Source organism: Miniopterus natalensis, chromosome 2, assembly GCF_054644295.1.
Source record: "Miniopterus natalensis isolate mMinNat1 chromosome 2, mMinNat1.hap1, whole genome shotgun sequence".
In the NCBI taxonomy this organism is placed as follows: Eukaryota; Metazoa; Chordata; class Mammalia; order Chiroptera; family Miniopteridae; genus Miniopterus; species Miniopterus natalensis.
This window is the reverse complement of record NC_142082.1, coordinates 25,411,700-25,437,649: the sequence shown is the minus strand read 5'-3', so window position 1 is coordinate 25,437,649 and position 25,950 is coordinate 25,411,700. Positions and strand designations below refer to the sequence as shown.

At 47.7% G+C, this 25,950-nt stretch overlaps 1 protein-coding gene across 1 annotated transcript in view; it reads right to left on the bottom strand.

Annotated features, from left to right (window-relative positions):
• The window catches only part of GAS6 (growth arrest specific 6), a 44,460-nt gene extending 19,747 nt beyond the window's left edge, over window positions 1-24,713 (bottom strand). Inside the window, exons 1-4 of the mRNA XM_087813688.1 lie at window positions 24,635-24,713; window positions 24,161-24,327; window positions 11,090-11,114; window positions 9,458-9,520 (exon numbers count right to left, since the gene is read on the bottom strand). Of these exons, the coding sequence (XP_087669814.1) occupies window positions 9,458-9,520; window positions 11,090-11,114; window positions 24,161-24,327; window positions 24,635-24,713 (334 nt within the window). The remainder of the gene's footprint in view (window positions 1-9,457; window positions 9,521-11,089; window positions 11,115-24,160; window positions 24,328-24,634) is intronic.
• Window positions 24,714-25,950: the final 1,237 nt, after the last annotated feature.

The following is a 25,950-nucleotide window of genomic DNA, read 5'->3' as shown; positions in this document are numbered from 1 at the left end:
ACCCTGAGCTGGCTACACTCAGCCGGTGGAGGAACCCAGGCAGGTCTTGGGAGCAGCAGGTCCTGCACCCACCGCTGCTCACCTCTTGAGTTTTCCAGAGACTCATCAAATGCAGCTGTGTCCTGACTCAACCCGCTCCAGGCTCAGTGTCCACATTGGCGTCCAGCAGCATGTCCCATCCAGTTCACACAGAAAGAGCCATGTAATCATCTGTTCCCCAACGGCCCTCTCTCTTCCCCCTTTTAAAGCTGCTTTCGCCTACGCTCCTTGCAGAATCTACTGACTTTCTCTCATGAGCCTCTTCACATTAAACATCTCCCAGGGACTCTCTGTTGCTTTCCTGTTTTCCTCTCTTCCAGTGCAGGGTGAACATGCCTTATCCAGCCCCTGAACAGCACAAGGTCCATGGCTGAGGTCCAAACTGAGGGTTGAGACTGACTCATTCACAGTAGGAGGGAAAAGGCACCCAGACTGCCTTCAATGAACTCATCAGTGCCTGTGGTGAGTGGATACAAGCAAAATCGGCTTCTCGTGGTTTTGTTTTTAGTTAAGGGCAGCTAGGTACATTTCCCTAGCAGCCCTGTCACCCAGGACAATTGCCTGTCAAAATTCCCCAGGCCCAGGCAGGTGGCAGACTAGGCAGAAGAGGAGCAGGTGACACCAGGGGCATGCCACCTGGGCACAGCTCAGACCAGCTACACTGACATTCTCTCTAACACACAGCACTCACTACCATTCATCCAATGTCACTAGTGTTGTTTCCAAGGGCCATACGTCCATCTATAGCATTCGAATCAGATATTATTACTTTTTCAATTTACGAAGTGAATAGCCCATCTTAGGTAATGTGGCAGGTGGGTAGAGGATCATCTGACCCCTGGGGAACTAGGATGCAATGGTTCTCCAGCTTTTCCTCTCTGCCCCAACCCTGTACAGATCTGAAGTCACCATTCATTCCACTGCCTGGTCACTGGGAACAGGCCCAAGCCAACAGGCCCTCAGGCTGCTAAAAGCACCGGGCCAGGGTCTGTCCTGATGTCACGTACAGGTTTTTTTGTTTTTGTTTTTTTAAATCCTCACCCAAGGATATTTTTTTCCATTGCTTTTCAGAGATAGTGGAAGGGAGAGAGAGAAAGAAACATCAACGTGAGAGAGATACATCGATTGGTCACCTCCTGCACGAGCCCCAGCTGGGAGCCCCAGCTGGGGTCAGGGTCAAGCCTGCAACCAAGGTATGTGCCCTTGGCTGGAATCAAACCCGGGACCCTTCAGTCTACAGGCCAACACTCTAACCACTGAGCACTACCAGCTAGGACTCACATACAGTTCATCACCTCTTTCTTAAAACGCCTGACATTTCCAGCCTGACTGCAAATTTGGGGACAGCATTTCCACCACAGGGCTTGCTCATCACAATGAGTTCCTGGCAGACCTGTTTCCCTGCTGCCAGCACAGGGGGAAAGTGGTCTCCGCATTCCTCGAGTGAGCTGGTGTCAGCCCTTGTCACTGTGCTTTGTGTTCCCTCAGCTGTCCATGCAGCCTGGGCACACCGATCTTTGGGGAATCTGCGTAATTGTGTCTGAAAACTGGAACCAAGTCTCTCATCATGTTTTTCTTGTGACTTTTCCATGGCACACCTCAAAGCGGGCTTGTTTCGCATTGTCAAGGCCAACAGAACACTTAAGAGTGTAGACTGAATACATCTCCCAGTCTTTTTGAGGCACTGCACAGTTGTTTTTGGCAGGGAGCTGCAAACGCCTTCTACCAGTAAGCAAGTAGGAACTAGGTCCAGCGATCAGAGGAATTTGGTCACGGAATGGTGGGTCACCCACAGCTTCCACAAACCCACCCGAGGTCAGCCCTGCGGTCTCCACATGCTGCTCTGGATCCCTTTCCATTCCGCCACACTTGCTGTAATGAGGGTTATACTCTGGGGGCAGGAGGGACAGGGAGGGTGAAGTCAAGTCCAGTCCCAGGACTAGAGAGATGAAGGGACAGATCTGTTTTCCTGACTTCATCCTGACAGGAAGGGGCTCTGAGGGCAGGAGGGTCTGAGAGACCAGGGGTGGGCAACATATGCTGGGGCCTGGCCAGCACCTGAGCTTGGATTGAGCAGCTGGTTCACCTGACACCCCCTCAGGATCTCAACACAAGGCCCAGACAGGCCCCCACAGGAGGGAAGTCAGGGAGGTGGTGTGTGCTTGACATATTTATTAAAGATTTAAAGTTATTTCAGAAGTACACACATGTACCTTTGATGTGAAAGACTGGTTAACTTCATTTAGAATTTGCCTAGAATGCCTAAACCCTCCTTAAAAAAACTCAGGGTTCCCAGGACCAAGGGGCCAATACCAACTTCTACTGGGGTGGTGTTTTCTACTGTGGGTGACCCACCATTCTGTGACACAACACCTATCCCAGAAGAAAATCCCTCAGAGCTCCTTCCTGCCAAGGTCTGTCCCTTCATCTCTCTAGTCCTGGGGCTGGACTTTACCTCACCCTCCTTGTCCCCTCTGCCCTCAGAGTATAACCCTTGTCACAGCAAGTGTGGCAGCATGGGAAGGCATTCAGAACAGCACATGGGGACCGCAGGGCTGACCTCAGGTGGGTTTGAGGCAGCTCTAGGTGATGCACCATTCCATAAGCAAATTCCTCTGATCACTGGACCCAGTTCCTACTTGCTTACCGGCAGAAGGCATTTACAGCTCCCTGCCAAAAAAAATGTGCAGTGAAGGAAGGAAATAATAAAGATCAGAGCAAAAATAAACAAAATTAAGTCTAGAAAAACAATACAAAAGATCAATAAAACCAAGAACTGTTTCTTTGAAAAGATAAACAAAGTTGACAAACCTTTAACCAGACTCATCAAGAAAAAAGAGAGGACCCAAATAAAACAAAATCAGACATGAAAGGGGAGAAGTAACAACTGACACCAAAGAAATACAAAAAGGATTGCAAGATTATTATGAACAACTATATGCCAATAAATTGGACAATCTGGAAGAAATAAATTCCTAGAAACATACAATCTTCCAAAACTGAATCAGGAAGATTCAGAGAATCTGAATAGATAGATTATAACTAGTGAAATTGAAGCAGTAATAATAATTTTAAAAACTCCAAACAAACAAAAGTCCTGGAACGGATGGCTTCACAGGTATATTTTACCAAACATTCAAGGAAGAACTAACAACTATTCTTCTCAAACTTTTCCAAAAAATTCAAGAGGAAGGAAGACTCCCAAGCTCATTTTACAAGGCTAGCATTATCCTAATTCCAAAACCAGATAAAGACGCTACAAGAAAGAAAATTATAGGCCAACATCCCTGATGAACATAGATGCTAAAATTCTCAACAAAATATTAGCAAACCAGATACAGCAATACATTAAAAAGATCTTACACCATGATCAAGTAAGATTTATTCCAGGGATGCAAAGTTGGTACAATATCTGCAAATTAATAAATATGATACATCACATAAACAAAATGAAGGGTAAAAACCACATGATCATAGTAATAGATGCAGAAAAAGCATTTGATAAAATCCAATACCCATTTACGATAAAAACTCTCAGCAAGTGGGAATAGAGGGAACAAACCTCAGCATATTAAAGGCCATATATGACAAACCCACAGCCAACATACTCAATGGGCAAAAACGGCAAGTGTTTCCCTTAAGATCGGTAACAAGATAGGAATGCCTGCTATCACCACTCCTATTCAACATAGGACTAGAAGTCCTAGCCACAGCAATCAGACAAGAAGAAGAAATAAAAGGCATCCAAATTGGAAAGGAGGAAGTAAAACTGTCACTATTTGCAGATGACATGATACTGTATATAGAGAACCCTAGAGATTCCACCAAAAACTACTAGAACTGATAAATGAATTCAGTAAAGTAGTGGGATACAAAATAAATATCCAGAAATCAGTTGCATTTTTATACACCAATAATGAACTATCAGAAAAGGAAACTAAGAAAGCAATCCCATTCACAATTGCTTTAAAAAGAATAAAATACCTAAGAATATACTTAACCAAGGATGTTAAAACCTGTACTCAGAAAATTATATGACACTGAAGAAAGTGAAGATACAGATAAGTAGAAGCATATACCATGTTCATGGATAGAAAAATTAACATCATTTAAATGTCCATACTACCTAAAGCAATCTATAGATTCCGTGCAATCCCTATCAAGATACCAATGGTGTAGTTCATAGAACTAGAACAAATATTCCAAAAACTTATATGGAATCACAAAAGACCCCGAATAGCCACAGCAATCTTGAGAAAGAACAAAGTTGGAGGAATCACATTATCTAATATCAAACTATACTACAAAGCCATTGTAATCAATATAGCATGATATTGGCACAAAAACAGACATATAGGTAAATGGAACAGAAGAGAGAGCCCAGAAATAAACCTATGCCTTTAGGAGGCAAGAACCTATAATAAATGTATGACAAGAAATACAATGGGGTAAAGATGGTCTATTCAATAAATGGTGTTGGGAAAACTGGACAGATATGTGTAAAAAAAATAAAACTAGACCACCTTCTTACATTATACACAAGAATAAACTCAAAACGGATTAAAGACTTAAAATGTTAGGTTTGAAACCATAAAAATCCTAGAAGAAAACATAGGCAGTAAAATCTCTGACATTTTCTTAGATCTATTTTTTCTGATATATCTCTTCAGGCAAGGGAAACAAAAGAAAAAATAAACAAATGGGATTACATCAAACTAAAAAGTTTTTGAACAGCAAAGGACACTATCAACAAAATGAAAAGACAACCCACTGAATGGGAGAACATATTTACCAATGATACATCTGATAAGGGGTTAATATCCAAAATTTGTAAACAACTTATACAATTCAACACCAAAAAACCAAATCATCCAATTAAAAAATGGGCAATGGATCTGAATAGACACTTCTCCAAAGAAGACATACAGATGGCCAACAGACATACGAAAAGATGCTCAATATCACTAATCACCAGATAAATGCAAATTAAAACCACAATGAGATATCACCTCACACTTGTCTGAATGGCTATCATCAATAAATCAATAAACAACAAGTGCTGGTAAGGATTTGGAGAAAAGGGAACCCTTGTGCACTGTTGATGGGAATGCAGATTGGTGCAACATTGTGGGAAAAAAGCATTATGGACTTCCCTCAGAAAATTAAAAATGGAACTGCCTTATGACCCAGTGATTCCACTTCTGGGAATATATCTGAAGAAACCCAAAACACTAATTCAAAAGAATAGATGCACCCCTATGCTCATTGCAGTGTTATTTACCATAGCAAAGATTTGGAAGCAGACCAAGTGCCCATCAGTAGATGAGTAGATTAAAAAGCTGTGGTACATTTACACAGTGGACTATTACTCAGCCATAAAAAGGGAAACCTTACCTTTTGTGAGAGCATGGATGGACCTGGAGAGAATTATGCTAAGTGAAATAAGCCACTCAGAGAAAGAGAAGTACCATATGATTTCACTTACATGTGGAATCTAATGAACAAAATAAATTAACAAAGTAAAATAGACTCATAGTACTGAGAATAGACTGACAGCTGTCAGAGGGGAGGGGGGCTGGGTGGAAAAGGTGAAGGGATTAAGAAAAAAACAAACCAGCAACTCACAGACAGAGATAACAGTATGGTGATTATCAGAGGAAAAGGGGATGGGGGAGTAGAAGAGGGTGTAGGGGGTATTAACAGTGATGGAAGGAGACTTGATTTGGGGTAGTGAACATACCATACAATATACAGATGATGTACTATAGAATTGTACACCTGAAACCTACATAACTTTATTAACCAATGTCGCCCCAATAAAATCAATAGAAAGGAAAACAACAACGAAGTTTATCCCCAAAACAAAAGGAAGGAGGAATGAGCATCTGAGAGCCTGACACTCAGCAGGTGCCCAGCAAACCTCTTCGGAATTAAGACAAACCTTTGCAGGCCCAAGGCACCCACTTAACACCCCTGCCCTGACACCACCTCCCCCCAGCAAGCCTGCAGAGGGTTTCTGGGCTGACAAGTGATCTGAGCCCTGACGTCAGGCCTCCAAATGGAAGGAGCTGTTTAGGAGATAACTGGGTTTATCTTGGCCTTGAGATGGCTGTGTTGAAGGAGAGGGAGGAAGGAACTCATTTGTTGCTGTGGCCTGGAATGTGAAACATCTGCTGACATCCAACAGGATGGCATTCCCAGGTGCTCTTTACTCCCCCTTCCTAACATTGGAAGGTAATGACAAGTTATAACCTGGACAGTGTGCTCCAATGGGGGGCCCACTGTTCTGACAGAAGAGAAAGGGCAAAGGAATCCTCCCTCAAGAGGAGAATCGGGCGTGGGGCTCATCAAGCCCCAACAGGGCAAAGCAGAGAAACCCAAGCTGCAGAAACCTCCTGCTGGAGGCGCGCAAGCCCAATGAGGGAATCTGAACAGGGAAGGTGTAACTGTCAGTGGGAACGTCTGTCCCAGGCCTGGGCCTGTCTGGGATGAACACTTTGGCAACTAAAAGATGACCTCTTTGAAGCTACTGATTTAATTTTAATAATAATGGATAACCAAAGCACTTAGCTATAAACTGCCCATTATCACCAGATAAGAATATTTGTGTGTGTGTGTGTGTGTGTGTGGTTAACCCTCACCCGAGGATATTTTTTCCATAGATTTTTAGAGAGAGTGGAAGGGAAGGAGGGAGGGGGAGAGAGAGAGAGAAACATCGACGTGAGAGAGACACATCAATTGGTTGCCTCCCACAAGAGCCCTGACCATGGCCAGGGATCGAAACTGCAACCCAGGTACGTGCCCTTGACTGGGAATCGAGCCCGCAACCCTTCAGTGTGCGGGCCAACGCTTTAACCACTGAGCAACACCGGGCAGGGCCAGATAAGGCTATTTTTAGGAGGGAATGGATGAAAACAGTGCAAAGTTGCCTGATTTGACCTGAAGGCATATCTTTGGGGACCACAAGACAGGGTGTGCATCTTTCCCCAAGTGACAGCCCAACTCCCTAAAGTCTTTACAGGGTCCCTTTATAAGGACAGCCGGTGTCTTTGTGCAGGACCTCTGGCTTCAGACACTTTCATCCTGCCCAGGAGCCATCTGAGGCGCACAGTGACCTGGTGAAGTGCCTGCGGAGGAGGTACTGGGTTCACAGGGAGGGAAGGGGTGAGAGGCTTTTTCAGGGTCACACGGGGTCCTGGGCTGGGTGGAGAGACCAGGCGTGGAAGCAGCTTCCTAAGCTGCTGGGAACTGTATTAGACACATCTGGCATAAGCAGCAGCTGCACGAGATTTCGCCTCTAAACATCAGCGGCTCTGGGACTCTCCCTCCTTCCTCATCTCCCAGGCTGCCAGCCACCCAGGAGGAGGGAAAGCCTCAATCCCATTAAGAAATTGTCTTTGTTGTTCAAATGATTTAAGTCACTTTAATGCCACGAAATCTCTCACATAGGAACAGCGTAGCCCAGGATTGAGGTGGCTTCTCTCTGAGCAAAATCCCAGTGCTTTTACATAAATGGTATTGGAACAGGGGGCTGCTATCTGGAAAAACACGAACACATCGAAATCCCTCCCCCGTCAGGAGAAATTCCAGGTGGATCGACAGTTAAACATAAGACATTAGAGAACCTTTTTATAATTTCAGAAAATGGACAGTTTAAAAAACCCAGGAACTAAAACAACCTAATGAATTTGAATACATTATTATAAAATAAGAAACTGGTTTAGCAAATGGTCAAGAACAAAAAAATGCTAACTAAAAACAAAAACCCAAAATGACTCAAAGCTGAACTGCTCTCATGTCTGCCTCAGGCCCCAGTGAGGTCATGGATGACCCTGGGGAGGCTGAGGTAATAGCCTGATCCTGAGGGGAGGAGCTGGTTGCAGGTCTCCCTCCGAGCATGGCCATGGGTTTGGCTCCTCTGAGTTAACAGGTGCCTCTGCCCAGGGGTGAGAGGGGAGCCTGGGTCTCACAGCAGCACTACTCTCCTTTCCCACATTAAACTGATCATTTTCTCTGCTCATCTGGGCTGGGGCTGGGGTCTGTGGTGGGAACAAGTGAGGTGAAGTGTGGGGCCACCACGTGGACAGGAGGGTGGCTGGACACAGCAGCCCCGCTAAGCCCTGGCCAGCCAGGGACTATAAGCAGCTCTGGGTCTGGCCAGCTTTCTGGGCTGTCCCTGAGATGGCAGGTCTGACACCAAGGGCAGGACAGGTCCTGCTGTGTGGAGACTGGCTGTGCCCTTAGAAGCTCAGCTTTTCTCACCTGTGGAACAGGTGCAGTAAAAATACCAACACCATGGGCTGAGCTTTGAAACACTCAGACCAAGGAAGGCCCTGAATCAGTTCTATGCGTAGGTTAAAATTCATGGATGGGTTAATGACATGCAAAAAAGGAATGTCATTTTTACTGTATGATAACTTAAAATAACAATAAAAAAAGACGTATTATGACTTGAGCAAAAAAAATTGCTACCTTTAGTACAAATGCAAATTGGTAAAATCTACTCAAGAGCGCCTACAAATTGAGAAAAATAGGTAACAAATGTGAACAAATTGTTCACAGAAGAAATAGAAGATCCTTAAACATGAAGGTTGGCTTCACTTGTTAGTAAGAAAAACATTAACTAAAATGCCTGAATAAAATAAAACATAACAAAATGTCAGTTTTCACCATTTATATTGGAAGAAATAAAAAAGTTAGATTGTCAAAGGTGTGAGGGATGCGCATGCCTGCTCATCCACTGCTGGGGGGATAATTTGGGCCAAACCTGTATCAAAACGAAAGATGAATGTAGGTTTGACTCTGCAATTCCATCCCTAGGAATTTATTCTGCAGATATACTTAGATATGTGAGAGGTGACAAATGTACAAGGGTATATCACTCTGGTTTAGTTTATAATAATAAAAAACTGAAAATAGCTTAGACGGCCACCAATACACATTGGTTAAATTATGCTCCTTACCCACTGCCAGTGTTGACGGGAACGTGGTGTACAGCTCTGTATGTACTGATGTGGAAGGTGTCCATGGTATCCGGTGGCAGAAGTGGGGTCAAATCATGTGTAGGGTGAGCTACCCTTGAGACTGCTCATGTTATATATTCTTACAGCTGGTAACCGTGGTGGCGTCTGGGAAAGAGAACTTACTGGCTGACTAGGAGGCAGGGCCAGGGAAGTGCTTTCTCTTTACACCCTTGTGAAAGGTTTCAATTTCATACCGTGTGCATTTCGTGCTAATTCAAAACCAAAACATACTTGCTTCAACAAGACAGTTCATTGAAAAGGGAGCAGACCTCAGGCAGGTGTTACAGCCCTTTAAGATAATGGAAATAGTCAAGACCCCCCCCAAAACCACAACAAAGCTTAAAGTTACCCAAACTCACAAAGCTTTGAGGAAGACAGGAAGGAGATGGACTTACTTTGAACGCATTTGACAAAATCTGGGTGTTTTGTGTATGGAGATCCATATTTATTAATGCAGTCTGCAAGAGAGAAACGGGTGGGGTGTCATTCCTCAGTCACAGGAGATGAAACCGACTTTAGAAATACTGCTACAGTCTCTTAGACACCTGAGGAAAAGCAGATTGTTCACAATGTCCTAGGTGCTTCAGTCCTCCAGCAATAACACAGTTTAGCTTTTGTTAATGCACTTTAGCAAAACATTTTAACACCGGCGAAAAGGAAAGTGCCTCCACCAAATGGGCAGACTGTACGCAGAGAGCGTTACCACCCCCCATCCACAGCTTCCCCACGGGGTTCCCTCTACCCTTGTCTAGTAGAACCACTAAGAACATTCAGTAAGTTTTCTGATTGTAGTCATAGAGTTAAACTTCCATTTCAAGTTGACCCCCCGTTTGGAAACACTGCCCTTCATTTGAAAGTCAACCTGCTTTGGAAAGTGAAGCTGTCTGACGTGCTAGATGCAGACTGACAGTGCAGGGTCCACATGAGCATGGATGGGGCCGGAAGGCTTGGTATCTTGAGCACATGCATCCCGGGATGGTAGGAAAACTTGAAGTTGTGCAGAAACGGTCTTCCATAGGTCTCTGCTACTTCTCCGTGCCTAAGGGGACACTGGCACGGGTAACAGATGGTCCCTAAAGGGTGGGCTCATGGGATAACTGGTAACCCTTTGCCTCTGGAAACAATCCCCATATACCCAGCAATGATGCCTGCAGAGACCAACAGAGAGCCCAGAACCAGGTGGGTTCCCAGGCTTTTCAGGGCCAGTCACAAGTCTATTTTGCTTGTTGCCAGATACAGACCCAGAGAAGGTACCTCTAAGAGGATACAAGGCCAATGGAACATTTACCTACATGCACTTTACAAAATTAACAAGGAAGACCCCGGAGGGCATTTCTCTCGTTATAAGTGATATGCATCCCAAAACATCTTAAAACGGTATTAATTAGAGGAGTGGTTCTCAGGGGAATCCAGGGCCTCTTTCAGGCTGTCAGGAGGTCAATGCCATTGCCCTGATAGGACTCAGCTGCTGTTTGCCCTTTTACTCTCACTTTCTCCCTAGTGTGCGGGAGAGCTTTCCAGAGGGCACCCTACACACGATGACATCACTGCTCAATAGCCAAGACTGTTTGCTTGTACATTCCTGTCATTCAAATGAAATAAAAACACTTTTAATGTTCTCCGTTTTAATTAATAGCTTGGCAATTATCAATTAACACAGCCTGCACGAATAAAAGCTTTTTGGCATCCTCAATAATGTCAGAAATGCAGAGTCCTAAGATCAAAGGTCTGAGAATTACTATATCAATCATGTTCCCAAATAATAAGCCTGGCCTCAGAGCAGAAATGAGGTTTGCAAATAATGGCATTGGATTGAGGTTAACATAGATCATTATGGTACAAAAGACACATGTGTTTTGACCTGCGTGCGTGCTCTGGATAGTTTGAAACTCACTATGTAATTAAGCAATCGTCTCTCCAGGAATAACTTGGTAATGAGGTTTTGACCAATGGTTTCTCTGACATGTAACACATATCCCCAAGCTATGCCTTTATCACAACTAAAGGAAGCAGTGATTTAAACTTACCTAAGTATCTCGGATAAAAATATTCCTGCGGAAAAAAAAAAAAGGGCAACAGTTTACTGGCACAATACGAGGCTTCCTACACAACACAGTCAGCAGTTGGCTCACCCAACCTCGCCCTTCTTCCCCAGTAGATAGAAATAGACTCTTGGGGAGCAGGTGTTTGAGGACAGTGGAGAATTTCTCCACAGCTGGCTCAGTGACTCGGCCCGCAGAGCAAGAGCCGCCCAGAAAGCCACTTCCTGCCTGGAAGATGGGGACACGAGGGAAGTGAGTGAGAGGGGACATCTCAGGCGGCTTCTGCAGAATGTTTGCAGAACTGTCAACGTCATTAGACTTTCTGTAACCAGCAACAGTAATGCCATCTGTAGTGACTTAGAAGGTGCCACTCAAAGTGTCTTACAGAAATATTGCAAGTAAAGACCAAGTCTTAGACACTCGTTGATGTAGGGTCCTCACAGAAGCGTGGAGACATTCCTGTGACTATCAGCACACGGGCACTGATTGGCCTTTACTGTATTTGTAAAACAAAGTGGTGCTGGGTGAGTTACAGAGGGTGTAAGTGAGAAGTCTTTTTATCTATGAATGCAAATGAAGAGTTTTACCCTGCACAGGGGACTGGCAAATATGAGAACCCCTGCCCTATCTCGGCGAGCAGCAGGGAGCTGCTGGGAAGCCCCTCAGTATTCCTTTTTCCCCAGACACAGACCCAAGGCTATGGGCTGGTTAAGGTGGCCCCACCACGTCCACTCTTATCTCCCACTTTGGGCCAATCATGGAGCAGTTTGGCCCTAATTAGCCCCTCTAATGGAACCAAGTGACTGACTAAGCAATGACAGCTACTAGATGTTGAGTGTTACCTGCATGCTGGTGACATTCCATATTTTTACATTATTTTGTTTGATACTCACAACCACCTCCAAGGAAGATCTTTTAAATTAACCCATTATCACAGATGAAAAACTGAGACTCAGCATGGGTGGTGGAGTTTGAGGTCATGAAGCTGGAAATGGCTCCCAATGGCAGACTGCATCCCAAAAGAGTGTGGATAGGAGCTGGTGTCTCATCTGTCACTTTCATTCAAATGCTTGGCCAGAGCTCCCTTCTCTGCTGTTTGTGAAAGAGGCTGGGTGGGTGGTGCCACTTGAGGGCAATTGAGAGTTCTTAGACTGGGATTACACTGGGGACACTTCACTAAGATGCAATCAGATTACTTTCTAGAAAGTTCTAGTAAAGATGTGATTGAAAAAACACACCAGACTCTTAAGCCCTTTAAAGGAAAAGTCATGGTCAGAGCAAGTTTGATATTTCAGCTGTGGGACAGTTGCAAAGATAACGTTTAGTGAATGTGACAAAGAAGCTGGCTTTGGAGGTCAGAGCTATGAAGTCAGGGAGGGGATTGTCCGTCTTTGCTAGCATTCAGAGGCCCATGGCATGCCTGGTTTCATTTCTTTCACTTGCTTTTGGTCATGGATTGGCCAACTTCTGAGCACAAGAAAAGCAAGCCAGGCCAGGGTGCTCTGATGAAACCTCCTGGACCACAGGGTGCAAGACAGCTTGCTGCCTCCTTCATGGAGTACAAGCAGGTAGTGACACCTTTCTAGGTTTAGAGGGAGAACAAAGGCCAAAGAGCTTTGTCACAAAAGGAAAGGTGTTGGCTCCGAAGGGAAAGGTTTAGAATGAATGCAAAAAGTGTGTACTAAGGATTAGCAAACTAATCATTAGATTAAGAAAATTAAAAACAATGAAAAACTGTGAGTAAAGTACTTAATTATACGTAAACATTTACTTTACCACAACTTTTAAGAGGTGTATTTTATTGTCCAAAATCATGCTTAGTTTATAGTTATGTATAGTATGTTTTAAGAATTAGTTGTACTGTTGTGAAAAGCATTATTAATAGAAAAACCATGCTCATTTCTCCCCAGCTAACCACACCTAACGGGAATGTGGGTACTGAAACCACAGGGTCATAAAACCTGGTGACAATTTATCCTTTTTGGGTGCTTGATTTATTTGGGGTAGGGGAGGGGCATAAAGCATGTGCTAGTTTGCCTGGCAATCTAGGAGAGAGATGGTTAACACTGAATAAAAGCAAAGCTAAGGCAAATACACTTAAAAATGTTACACACTCTCCCAGGAGGAGACATTTCCATTTGTCCTTCCAAGTTCTGACAGAAGAGAACGGCCTATGAAAATCGTCCTCCCATTTGGAAATAAAGGCACCAAACACAGAACATAAAGCTGGCCCCACCTGCATCACAAGTTGGTCAGGGCGTAAACCCTGGTCTAAAGCCCAGGAGCCTGATTGACTCTTACGAGCAGCCCGCCACGGGATCCACAGAACAGAGGCCACAGCAACCCCGTCACTGACCCCGGGGGTTGGCTGCAGCTTTACAGGGTCTGTGCAGCAGGCAGTCCATAGCTCCAGGCACCCCTCCTCCTCCACAGCCATCCCCTTGCACCCAATACACATGGTGGGACAGGGATAGGGGCCTGAACCAGCAGGGAGCTCAGGAGAGGCTACAGCCTACTGGAAAGCCAAGTTCTCCACGTCTTTTCCATAACCAGCTTTAGGACAAAACTGAAACACTTGTAACCAATGCGAGTTAATACATGTTCTTCTGAATGCTCAGGGCCCTGATTGAGCAGCAGAGGCTCTGGGGCCATGGTGGTGAAGACTTTGGTCCCCTCACTAAACTCCAATGACCTTGTTTGCTGCAAGACCTGTCTACAGCACCATCCCTCTGCACTGTGCATATGGACACCCAGCAACTGCAAGGAGCCCTGAGTGGAGTCCTTGGGCTCCTCTCCAGCTATGCCTGGCCTACAAAGATGAAGGTAGCAGCCCTCCCCTCACTGCCAGCTGCAGGTTGGCAAGTGACTGCACAGGTCCAGCATGGGGCACCAGCCCTCCCTTCCACTTCCCTCCACCAACTATAGCATTAAAAGGTACAGCACAGATTGTGTGAGTATAGCTGAAAAGACCTGCGTGAGAGGTGGGTTGTGCAAAAACTCGCTAATTACAGTGTCTATCATAAGGCATGAAAATATTCACAGGAATTAACTTCATAAAAAAGGTTTGTTCCCAAATACCTCTTCCCCGTGGCAGAGATCACCAGTTCTCCCTTCACCTTAGTAATAGAACTTTAGGCTTATTTTAGAGCTGCAATGCACCCAGTTAGCTACACGACATTTTCAGCTTCCCTTGCAACTAGGGGTGGCCATGTGACTAAATTCTAGCCAATAAGAAACAGTACAATGTGAAACTGAGTAAAGAGAGTTGGGGGAGGGGAGCTTTGCTACTCCACCTTCCTGGCTAAAATGCAGATGTGATGGCTGATGCTCCAGCACCTTGACAGGTGTGTAAGGAGGCCTTGAAGACAAAGGGCACGCACTAATTAGTACAGCAGAGCACAAACAGGTAATGTGAGTCCCTGGGCACTACTGTGCAGCACTAGTCAGCCTGCCCTAGCCTTTCACATGAAAAAGAAATAAACTTCTATCTCCTTGTTTGCATTTTTCAAATTTATGCAGCCAAAAATATCAGGCTAACTGAATTTGACAAATTAGTGCAAACAGAACTGTAACCACCTACAAAGTAAAATTATAAATCTACCAAGTGTCAAGATTTCATGAGTCCATGAGAATGTTTGGGAACCATCCACTGCCCAGACATTGACATATAAGGGTTTAGGCCAACTAACAATAAAAGAAGGGCAAGTCTGCAAGTGTCATAGAATGGCTGCTTCAAAGAGAATAACCTTATTATTTAAGGACGAAGAATGTGGGCAAAGCCATCAGGCTTTTTTTGGGTTTTTTTTGCAAAAATATCTCCATTTATGGTCAGAAAAATATTGACATTCTAAAAATCATTATTGTTTTCAGAAAAATTGTGCCCAGCCCCCTCCCCAAATTCTTATTTCAATCTTTCTTTGTTCTCAAAATTTAGTGCCTAATTGCATTTTCACTCCAAATTTTATAAAGTATGAAATGGACTACATTTGTTTTTATAATTTGCAGTTTCATTGCTCAAGGTTAATTTTTATACATACTGTGTATGTAATATGCTGTGTTTTAAGTGGGGTCATTTTCAAAGACCTCTCTTCCTGAACTCACGTGCTCTCCTGGCAAAGGCCTCTCTCACTTTTCACAGCACTGGCTGATCATCAACAGCTTTGCTCAGCAAACTCCTCGGTTCTCAAGGCCAAAAGCTGCCATGTCACTCACTGCGTGAGGAAGATGTGCTGACAGGAAGGAGCAGGAAGCAGCTAAGCCCTCTCGAGGTTTCAACTTGGTGGTGGACCCTGCCCGCCAGGCCCACCATGCTCTGATTAGGGAAATGAGATTTACATGGGTGAACCAACAGAACTTTATTCGAACTATGTCTATACTGTCCTTACATGTGGAAGAAGACAGAGAGAGAGCCAGAAATGGCAGCTTGAAAAGAATCCCTGAGCTTGCTGGCTGTGAAGGTGCGGGAGGGGCTGCCAGCCAAGGAATGTGGCTCCTCTATAAGCTGGAAAGGCGGGAATGGGTTCCTCCCTGGCACCTCCGGAAGGAAGCAGCCCAGCCAGGGGGCGGGGGGGCACGGGGAAGGGCTTGGTTTTAGCCCCGGGAGACTCACTTCAGACTTTGGACCTCCAGAGCAATGAGGAAGCAGCTGTACTCCCTTTGCTTATGTCATCCTCACCGTCACCTAAGGCAGATGCTCCTGTCTCCAGCGACAGGTGGCCGCTGGAACTTGGAGAGCTCCAACAGTTGCCCTGGCTGCACCGCCGCCAGGCTGAGATTCGAACGCTGTCCATCTGCTGGAATCAAAGACCACACCCCCGATGGCCCAAGCAGGGTGCCTGCCGGCAGAATACATTCAGCCATTATCTTGGCTGGAGCAAAGAAACAGAGAGGGAAGTCCAGTCTGTTCTGAGCAGGGAATAGGCCTGTGCGACCTCAGGTGCTGGAGAGGGCGCGATGCCTCGACAGTCCTGGCTGAGAGGTTTGGGCTTGATCCCAAAGCTCTCAGGGGAGAGACTGTGCTCGGTTGTGTTGTTTGGGAGCTTTACAGATGGGATGGAATGTCAGCCTATCCAGGGATGGCGCTGGGCAGTCATGGAAGCAATAACTAGGAGACATGCAACAGGAGGCCTTAGGACCAGGTCACTGGTTACAGGCAGTGGTGGGAGGGGATGGAGGAGCACAGGGGACTTTGGACTTTCACCCACAGACTGAGAGGATGAGCAGCAGCATGGACCAAAATGGGGAAGGAGGAATGAAGCTAGTCTGAGGGAGGAAGAGAGAGATGAGAAAAGGAAAAGAGAAAGAGTGTGGTAGGAAGCATCGCTGTCACCCACCCACAGCCTACAGGCTTAATGGTGGTTGGAGGAGAGCCCCATGACCAGTGACCACCTGCCTTCTTCCTTCACCCCCTGGATGGCACAGTTCTAGCTGCTTTAGGGAAACAGGGCAGGTACCAGGGAAGACACACCCACATCACAAATGCAAAATTGTACTTCTCTTTTTATGTTTCCTGGGGAGAAAAAAAATGATGTATTTTCCTGTTGTGTAAAATAGCAAAATAAAATACTTGCCAGAGGAAAAGATTAACAGTTTAGCAGTTAAAACAGCATGGGCTCTGAGACAATCTTTGGGGCAAAGGTAGTTTTCCCTAGAAGTCACTGTCTAGCGGGTTGTATAGACTCGTTCTTTGCAACCAAGCTCACCTTCTGCAGGTCTCCATCACTTCAGTGTATGCATGTTAAACATGGAATTTGGGGACCTGCGTTTCCCTCTAAGACCTCCCACTAATGAGTTAACTTGGACAAGTCCCTAAATAAATTCTTGGGCCTCAGTTTCACACGAATTCCTAAAACGAAGTGATTCCCAAGACTCTCCCCTGCCACAAACATTATTGCAAAATTCTTGTTTGTTCCTGGCTTTTGAAAGAGAAGTTTAGGTGCATTTTGGTGCCTCTCTGGATCCATGCTGAATCACAGCATGCATGTGATAAGCATGGTGTGAACAAAGACTAACTTGGAGAATGCATCTGATGATTATGGCTGCAGCAAGCACGCGGTGCAGACCCAGGCAAGAGATTCCTACAGCACAAATGGTGGATTTGCCTTTGAAGTTGAGGGGTTTGCTGCCCAATGAGGCAGGAGGGAGGCACAAGCCCACATGCCTGCCAACTGCCAACAGGGAACCTCCTAAGCATAGTCTTCCATTTCTTTCTGAAACTTGCAGCCACCAGTCACAGCCATCCTGGGCAGATGGCCCCAGCCTGGCCTCAGGGAGGACCCTGTGCAGCTGAGTGTGGAGCTGCAGCAGTGACGACCAGTGCACCCCACCCCCAGGAGCTGGCTGAGTCCAGCTGTGTGATTTCCAAGAGCCCAACATTCCAAGAAGAGGCCCTTGAAAAACTGGATCTAGATGGCAGGTTTTAGGGACCAGTGTGGAAAAAACGTATTTTATTATCACAGGCACTAACACAAGAAACTAATTTCACCTGCAATTGAAAAAAAACAAGTCCAAGAAAACAAGTGTGATATTAACAAGTGTATTAGTAATATTTTACTATCTCTCATGAATATTACACTTTGAATTCCTGCGATTGGTCAAAGCAGACCCGTGCCTTTGTCAGAGGGAAATAAAGAACCAATGTCCTTCTCAACTTCTTCCACTTCCAACTCAGCTTTAAAAATTAACTTACAGATTTTAATGATCTACTGTCAGGGTCAAATTTACAAGGCATATGCACTAGGTTTACAATGAAATCGCTGGCCTATAATAACCATTGAAAAGGCACAGAGTATTTCCAACATCAAATACTAACCCTCAAGCCACAGCAACTCCGCATTACAGAAACAGCTCCCGATTCTGACCTTTGAAAAACAAAGGGGAAACGAAGCATGAAGAAGCTGGGACACCTGCCAGTGGTGCTGGAGCCTAATAACCTGGGGAGTGTTTGAAATGTCCTGGCCCAGCTTCTTGGAATTTCAAGAAACAGGCCATCAGTATCAGCTTCTTAAAAGAGTGTTTTGTTCCTAAATAACAAAGGCAGACGTTCAGTGTTTTTTGTGATGTCTTTAATTGGTTTTCCACAGATGTTGAGCCTACTGGCGAAGATGAGGTGTAATTTATGGGGCCTGGCCTGTTATTACACTGGAGAGCCTGGCTCTAAGTCCCTGCAGACTCCTAGGATTTAAACAAACATATAGGTAGGCACAGGGGCAACAGAAGGCGACAGGGAGGAGCCAGACAGGCTTTGTTTCTTGCTCAAGGCCTACCCTTAGAGAGTGGTAGCCTGGGTGCTGGGGACCTGTGGGTGCTAGCTCTTGTCTAACCAGCCGTCTGCAGGCCTCTGAGCTGTGCAGGAGCCAACTCTGGAAAAAGCGCAACCGGTTGAACAACAATTCAGTGACCCAGCCCCTGTGACAGGCTTCCTCAGGCCTCCAGTGGCAAAAGTCCAAGAGGGAGAGGTCTCAGGAGGGGAGGCCTGGACCCAAAGCGGTCAATGGGAGCAGAACCACTTGCCCTGGGATCAGGATGCTTCTAGAGCAACAGAACCTAAAAAAAGGAGCAGGGGCTGGGTCTGCACAAGATGAGGGACCTGGGCTCACTTCCCAATGGACCCACAGCTGCAGTAAGAAGAGCATGTGCATGTGTGTGTCTATGTCTGTGGGGGTGTACTGAGTGTCTGTATGGGTATCTGCATCTGAGTGTATGCCTGTATATATGTGCACGTGTGGGTGTGTGACTGTGTCTATATGCGTGTGTATCTGACTGTGTGTGTGGTGTGCTGGGGAGGCAAAGTGGGGTATGGAAGGCAGGTGGGGGGCAGGAAGGAGCAGGTGGGCAGCAGCTGTCTCTGATGTCACAGCCAAGGTTTATCACCCCGGCTCGGGGTCCTGTGTTTCAGAGGCAAGTCGCTGGGGCTAACAAGGTCCCCCTCCCTCTCCTCTCTCCTGCTGGGACCCCACTTCTGTTCCCATGAGACCCCTTAGGCAGCCCCAAAAAGGGGCAACTTGAGGGAAGGGCTTTCACCTCTGTAGGGGGATGCCCCTCCCCAAGCTGTCCCCAAAGAATCTGGGATCTTGGGAAGACCAGTGTCCTGGGAGTGCAGATACAGTTCAAGACCAGGTCAGCAGCACATGGGGCTCTGAAACTGACTGCACCCCTAAACTCTCCTAGGTAGAGAGCCCTTCACCACAACTGGGTTCTCCGACATCTGCAAGAGCTGGGGTATGGGGGTGAGAGAGATGGGAGACAGAGACAGAGAACAAGACAGAGACAGAAAGACAGACAGAGAGAAAGACCAAGCTAGAGACAAAGAGAAACAGAGACAGAGACAGAGAGAGATGGACAGAGACAGAGCCAAAGACAGAGAGATGGAGAGAGACGTGGCTGGAATGGGTGAACACATGCACTCCAGCACAGGTCAGTGGTCATGCATGTTGTGAAGTCTTCAGGGTGCACCACTAGCCAGTTGCAAATAGTGTAAATATTATTGTTTGTATCTCAAATTAAACCAGGTGGTGGGATAAGAAACTGCAGCCAAGAATTTTTTCCTACCAGCAAGCCCTGGGTCAGCTGCAGGGGCAGGCCCAGGTGCTGCTAGGTGGTGACATGTACCTGGGCAGCAGGTTAAGCCACAGTAAGCCTTCTGTCCAGAATCTTTTCTGAAAGCAAAGGGTGATTACTGAGATGGTGTCTTTAAGGCATCTGAAACCCACCTGCCTTAAAGGATTTACATAGAAAGATGACCTGCAGGGCTCGCCTGGGTGACCTTTCAGAAGAGCCCAGGAGAACTCTTGTAGAGACAGCTGGGGGATGGATTACCTAGGGTCCTAGAACAGGAAAAAGCAAGGGAGAGGGAAATGCCAGGAACAGAAAATAACAACACCAAAGGAAACAAGATAAGGAGGGAATGTAATCACCACTTGGGCTCTGGAGAGAAGAAACAGACGATTAGCAGTGGCAACAATGGGTGGCCTGGGACACTCTCCTGGGGCCAGAAAGAATGTGGGTGGGAGACCATCTGCCCCCAGGAAGGAAGTGGTGACCAGAATGCCTGAGTCAGGGAGGCACCCCCAGGCTCCCGCCTTTTCTAGCAAGGTGTCTGATAGCCCCAGGAACCAGGAAGAGCCATGGCACTAACAGCTACCTGCTGAAAGGAAAACGGCTTTGAAGGTCAGGCTCCTTCCCTTGCCCAAAAGAGGAAAACAGCCCAGTCTGCAAAGACTCAGACCAGAAAGGAAGACCTAGAGCACACCCGGCACACAGCGCATGCTCAACAAGCACAAACCTCCAAATTCCGGGGATGAAAGCTTGCAGCCCAGAGAGCTGATTCCAGGTGCCCAAGTCCCACCCCACCCCCCATCCTCAGCTTCGCCAGTCCCTGCCTGGGGCTTCCTCTACCAGGGTGACCCCAGAGCCCCAGGGATGGGAATGGGACAGGTAGCACTGCCTTCTCTGCCAGCAGGAAAGAGCAGTGTCGTAAACTCCACCAAAGGCAGAGTCAAAGCTGGGCAGGTGTGTGATTACAATTGGGCCAGGCACATTGAGGACAGGCTGGCTGCTTCCAGCAACCTAACCCAGTAGACGACAAGGTGGGGAAGGTGACCCTGGCCATCAGAGGGTCAGGTGATTACAACCCAAGAAATGCCAGTTCTGGTGTAGCCTTTCATATCAGAACACTATGGCCCTCAAGCTCCTGTGACAGTCACACAGCCAGGACCTGGGGGTTTCTTTTTTTTTTTTAAGTTTCTTTCTTTCTTTTTTTTTTTAATATATCTTTATTGATTTCAGAGAGAGGAAAGGAGAGGGAGAGAGAGATAGAAACATCAATGATGAGAGAGTCATTGATCAAGCCCGCAACCCGGGCGTGTGCCCTGACCAGGAATCGAACCCCAATCGCCTGGATCCTAGGTCAATGCTCAACCGCTGAGCGACGCCCAGCCGGGCGACCTGGGGGTTTCTTAAACTAAATAAGGTCAGTGCTCATCATTCTGGGTCACTCCATCAGCCTCAATCAAAAAATACAAAATGAGTTACATTTGAAGGTAAGGAATAAATATTACCTAGTGAGAGCCCCAAACTTTTTGGAGCAGAGGAACTCATTGGTTATTTCACAGGACTGCCTCTTTCAGCAGTGCTGTATTTACTAAAATAAAATACACTAGCAGCAAATAGTGTTTGGAGGATCTCACCACTGCCAGGGAACATGGATCTCCCCAAAGTAAGAAGATGGAATGGGAAACCCAGACACATCAAAGTGGAGAACTGGTCTACCAGAACAGCTGGGACTCAAATCAACTCATAGCCCCTAACCCTGACCTCTGACCCCTGACCCTACCCCAGCTCCTCCCAGCATTCCACGCTGCCTCTCAAGGAAAAGCAAAACAAGCCAAGGGCCAAATCCAGACAATAGAGCACATGGTCTACACAACAGTCTACACAAAGGTCTACGCAGGATGCAAGGTGCAGGTTAAAATGAAAGGTTTGTAATCCAGCTAACTGGGAGGGATGACACAGAGGCAGCCAGTACAATTTGGGAAGCTGATAAATAACAGAAAAGATGTAATTACTATTTGGGGATGGGGGTTGGGAAAGGGGACAGAATTCTAGGAAACTTAGAAGGCTTTGCTATGAACAGGAGCTTACAAACTTCTGATGGGGCTGGAGTGTAAGAGAGGACACCCACCCCATTCCCCCAACCCCAGCATTAAAGCAACTGAGCTGTGCATTGGAAAAGAGGGGAGCCAAGACCTAACAGGGATGTATGTGCAAAGTCCCTGTGCAGACACAGGCTGAAAAAACAGTGACTGTATTAAAGTTATGGGATCGTGAACACTTTTTTTTTTTTTTGCCTTCACTCCATACATTTGCAAATAAAGTTAAAATTACAACATAAAAGCAATTAAAATAAGAGAGGGGATTGACATTCTAGGAAGAGTGGCACAATGGTTTATGCAGAGTATGTCCAGACAGGAAGGGAAAGCCAGGTCAGGGTTTTTTCTTTCCTGAGCAGGCAGGGGCTGGGGTTAGGCAGGGCGAGGGATGGTGGGGTGGGTGGCAGCCTTGATGCTCTCAACTCTTGTCACCTGCAAGCCCCATCACACACTTTCTGCACAAGTAAATGTTCCAGGCTAGGCATGTGGATGAAGAACACCGCACCTGTCACAGTCCCACAGCTGGGCAGTGATCTTGGGTGGCCAGGCACACAGCCCTGCTGCTAGGACCTTCAGAAATCCTCTAATCCTCTGCAGAGGCATGAGTCATTGGGCTACCGGGATTCATCATCAAAGAAATGGGAAAACAGAGAGGCCAGAAAAAGACCCTCAAAACTGCTCCACAGGACAGGATCGAAACTGTGTTGCTACTGTCACTGAGGGCAGTAACACTGGAGGAAATAGCCCTATCATAGCTCAGCCACAACAGTTAACTGCCAGAGAGAACCACACAGTGGTAGTTAATCCTTTTAGAGCTTTTCAGAAAGGAGACCTAAAAGGGACTGTCAAGTCAATCGATCAGAAATAAGTCCAAAAGAAGCAAACATCAACCACACAGAGCCTTTTATTTATTACATATGACATTTCATTCCAGAGAATTCTTTAAAAGAAAAAATTGGGTAGCGCCAGAAACAGCTGTGCAATCACCCTGACCTCACAGCGTAAAGTGATGTAATGTAAGTCTACCCCATATCTATCACTACTACTTTCCAAAGTCATCTGTCCAGGAACAGGTATACATCTAGAGCTTTCACCAGGTCCCACAGGTCACAACCACCATGACTGTTCTTATACATCTCCTCTCCCTTAAGATCCCACAGCTCCTGCACAGATGCCAAGTCCACACCTGGGCTGCTCCCTGCCTGCACTTGGCTGCCTGGCGCCCTACAGTCTCCAAGGACATTATTAATAGAAATATGTCCTGAGCCAGCTCGGTCAGGCTTCTGAAATCACCAGCTGTTTCTAAAAGAGCACCTTGCTGACAGGGGTTGGTGTGTTGTGTGTGTGTGTGCTGGGGCCCTTTCCTAACGTCCACCCTGAGATTCCCCTAATGTGCTTCCTTCCAGGCACCCCCCCCCCATATATGTTCTAATACTATTACTGTAATCATATTTTAGGATCTACTGGGCAAGCAATTCCAGCCCTCACATGTTTTTTGTTGAGTTTATTTTTATTAATTTTAGAGAGAGAGGAAGGAAGAGGGTGAGAGAAACACTCATGTGAGAGAGGCTGCCTCCTGCACGCACCCTTACTGGGGCTCAAGCCCGCAACCTGGGCATGTCCCTGAGTGGGAATCAAACCAGCAACCTTTCCGTGCACAGGACCATGCTCAACAGAGCCACACTGGCCAGGGCCCAGCCCTCACATCTTTTAATTCCTTTCAGGCAAATCCTCTATCCTAACTTCCCTTCCTGATAAACCCTCTATCAAGAAGCTATGGGCAGCCTCACCCGTCACTTCCAATCCAGCTAAGGGAGAAGGGGGGTAAGAAGCTGTTTGGGTTTTCTAACCATGGTATTTCTTTTACATTTTAAAAACGGCCTCTATTTCATTCTAGTGGAGGTGTCATATGTTGCATATTTCCTTTAAGGTGTCTGCCTTCAGAGATCTACTGAAGAAGAGAACCGCAGGGTCTCAACAGGACCCGGATCTAAGATCTGTTTCTGCCTCCAGCTAACAGGAGCACCTGGGAGTCACCTAGAGAACTGGGGCTCAAAAGGTGTGTAGGAGGCTTGAGGGTGAGCCTGGGTGCAGACGCCCTATATCCCTGCCCTTTCACCATTCCTAAACGCAATGTCTCCGTATTTAAGAGTTCTGGGCACAACTTGCAGCATGGACCCCCCCATGAAGGGCTCGCAGAAGACTCTGGGAAGGGAAGTCCGAGGTGCCAGAGGAACCCCTGGGCCCCCAACAAGGGTGCGCAAGGATGGACATTCCCAGCAACGTGGTGCTGCAGGGATCTGGAGGCTCTAGCGCTCCGCACCGCGGTCCGCAAGGCGCGGGCGGCACACCTCCCCACTTCTTCACCTCCCCCGCGCGGCGCCCGCGCGCCCGGCCCCGCGCTCACCGTCTCGGGGTCGTTCTCGAACACCTCCCGGGCCTCCTCCTTGCTGCACAACTCCTCGACGCATTCCCTTTCCAGGTGGCCCTGCTTTGCCTCCTCGAAGACCTGGTACGCGCGGCGCTGCCTGGGCCGCAGGAACTGCGCCGCCTCGCGCGCCCGCAGCATCACGGCTGCCGGGCGCGAGCGGGAGGAGCGGGAGGAGCGCGGAGGAGCGGGCAGAGGGCAGAGGGCAGAGAGGGGAGAGAGGGGAGAGAGGGGAGAGAGAGGGGACGCGGTCAACGCGGGCCACGCGCCGTCCTCCCAGCAGAGGCCCGGGGATGCGGCGGCCGGGCGGGAGCGCACGGTGTAGGCGCGCGCGGGCGGGGTAGGCATGCGGGCACCGGCGTTGCCCTTGGCCCCGGGGGCGGTGGGGTCATTTTGGGGAGGGTCTCTCTATCCAGCAAGCGCAGCGCCCCCCGCCCCCCGCGCGGTACTCACTGTGCGCGGACTCCGAGGCCAGCAGGAGTAGCAGCAGCGCGGTGCCCAGGGTGGCGGCGGGCCCGGGTGGCGGCGGCATGGCGAGGCCGGGGACCGGGGACCGGGACCGGGACCGGGACCGGGGACAGGAGCCGGGCGGGCAGCCGGGATCACGCGCGGTCAGAGCGCCGGGGAGGCCGTGGCGAGCCGCGGGCGCCGCGGGGCGGTGGCTCCGGTCATCCTGTGCAGGCGGCTCTGAAGGTCACATCCCGGCGGCGGCGGCGGCGGCGGCGGCAGCGGCACCTCGGCCTCGCGGCGGGTCTGGGCGGAGGCGGCGGCGGGGCCGGTGGCCGGGGCGGGGCGCGCGGCCGGGGGCAGGCCGGGCGTCGGGGCCGCGCCGGCGGGCGGGGCCGCGGGCTCCCACCAGCGGCGAGGCGCCCGGGCGCGTTTCCACTGGGGAGATCAAAGATTGAAGGGGAAGCAGGTCATCGGGGCGGGGCTGCTCGCGCGCCCGCAGCTCTAAGGCCACCGCATCCCAGGGAAGGAGTTGCTCCTAAATCAGCGACTGAGAGTCATCCGAGTGGGGTAGAAGGAAAGAAGAAACAATACCCAGGTACTGCGTGACCAGGTACGGCAGTTTCACCAGGTACCAGATTTAAACCTCTGTTCCACCCCACCAGCCGAAGCCCAGACCTACCATATCCTTTTTGGATTCTTCATTCTTAGGCAAATTTTCTCAAGACTCAAAACCCACCAAGAAAAGATAAACTGAGGTCAAACTGAATCCCAATAGGGGCCAGGAGTGACATTAAATTATTTTCTTTTGTAATCTGTGTTTTCCATAATGATGACATTGAAAACCTTGAGGTTTTCCAGTGGATATTTAAGCTGAAAGCAACATTGTGCTTGTTCACAGAGACCAAGACTTTCTGTCTCCCCTTCCCGATTATTTCTCAGAGTCATAGGCAAAACACACACACAAACAAAACCCAAACAGCAAGACCACTCAAGGGGGACTGAAGCAAGTAGTGTGAGCCCAGCGTGCAGGGGGAGGGGGTTCGGGAAATTGACCTCCTGAGAATCCTGGTCCACACCCCTCGCTTCCCAAAATGATGAGAAAAGGGACAGCAAGTCACCTCCACCCCAAGTGGTAGGTCGTTTTGCTTTGTGGGTTCAACACTTGGAGTCCAGGCCTGTTTCTGCTCCCCTTCGGTAAGAGGAGAAGGAAATGCCATTAATGGTACAATTCATTGAGGTCATCGGTTTAAAGGTGGGTTAATGAGCATTGATATGTTAAATTTGGGGAAATGACTGCTCTTGAGGACCAGCTTCAAATA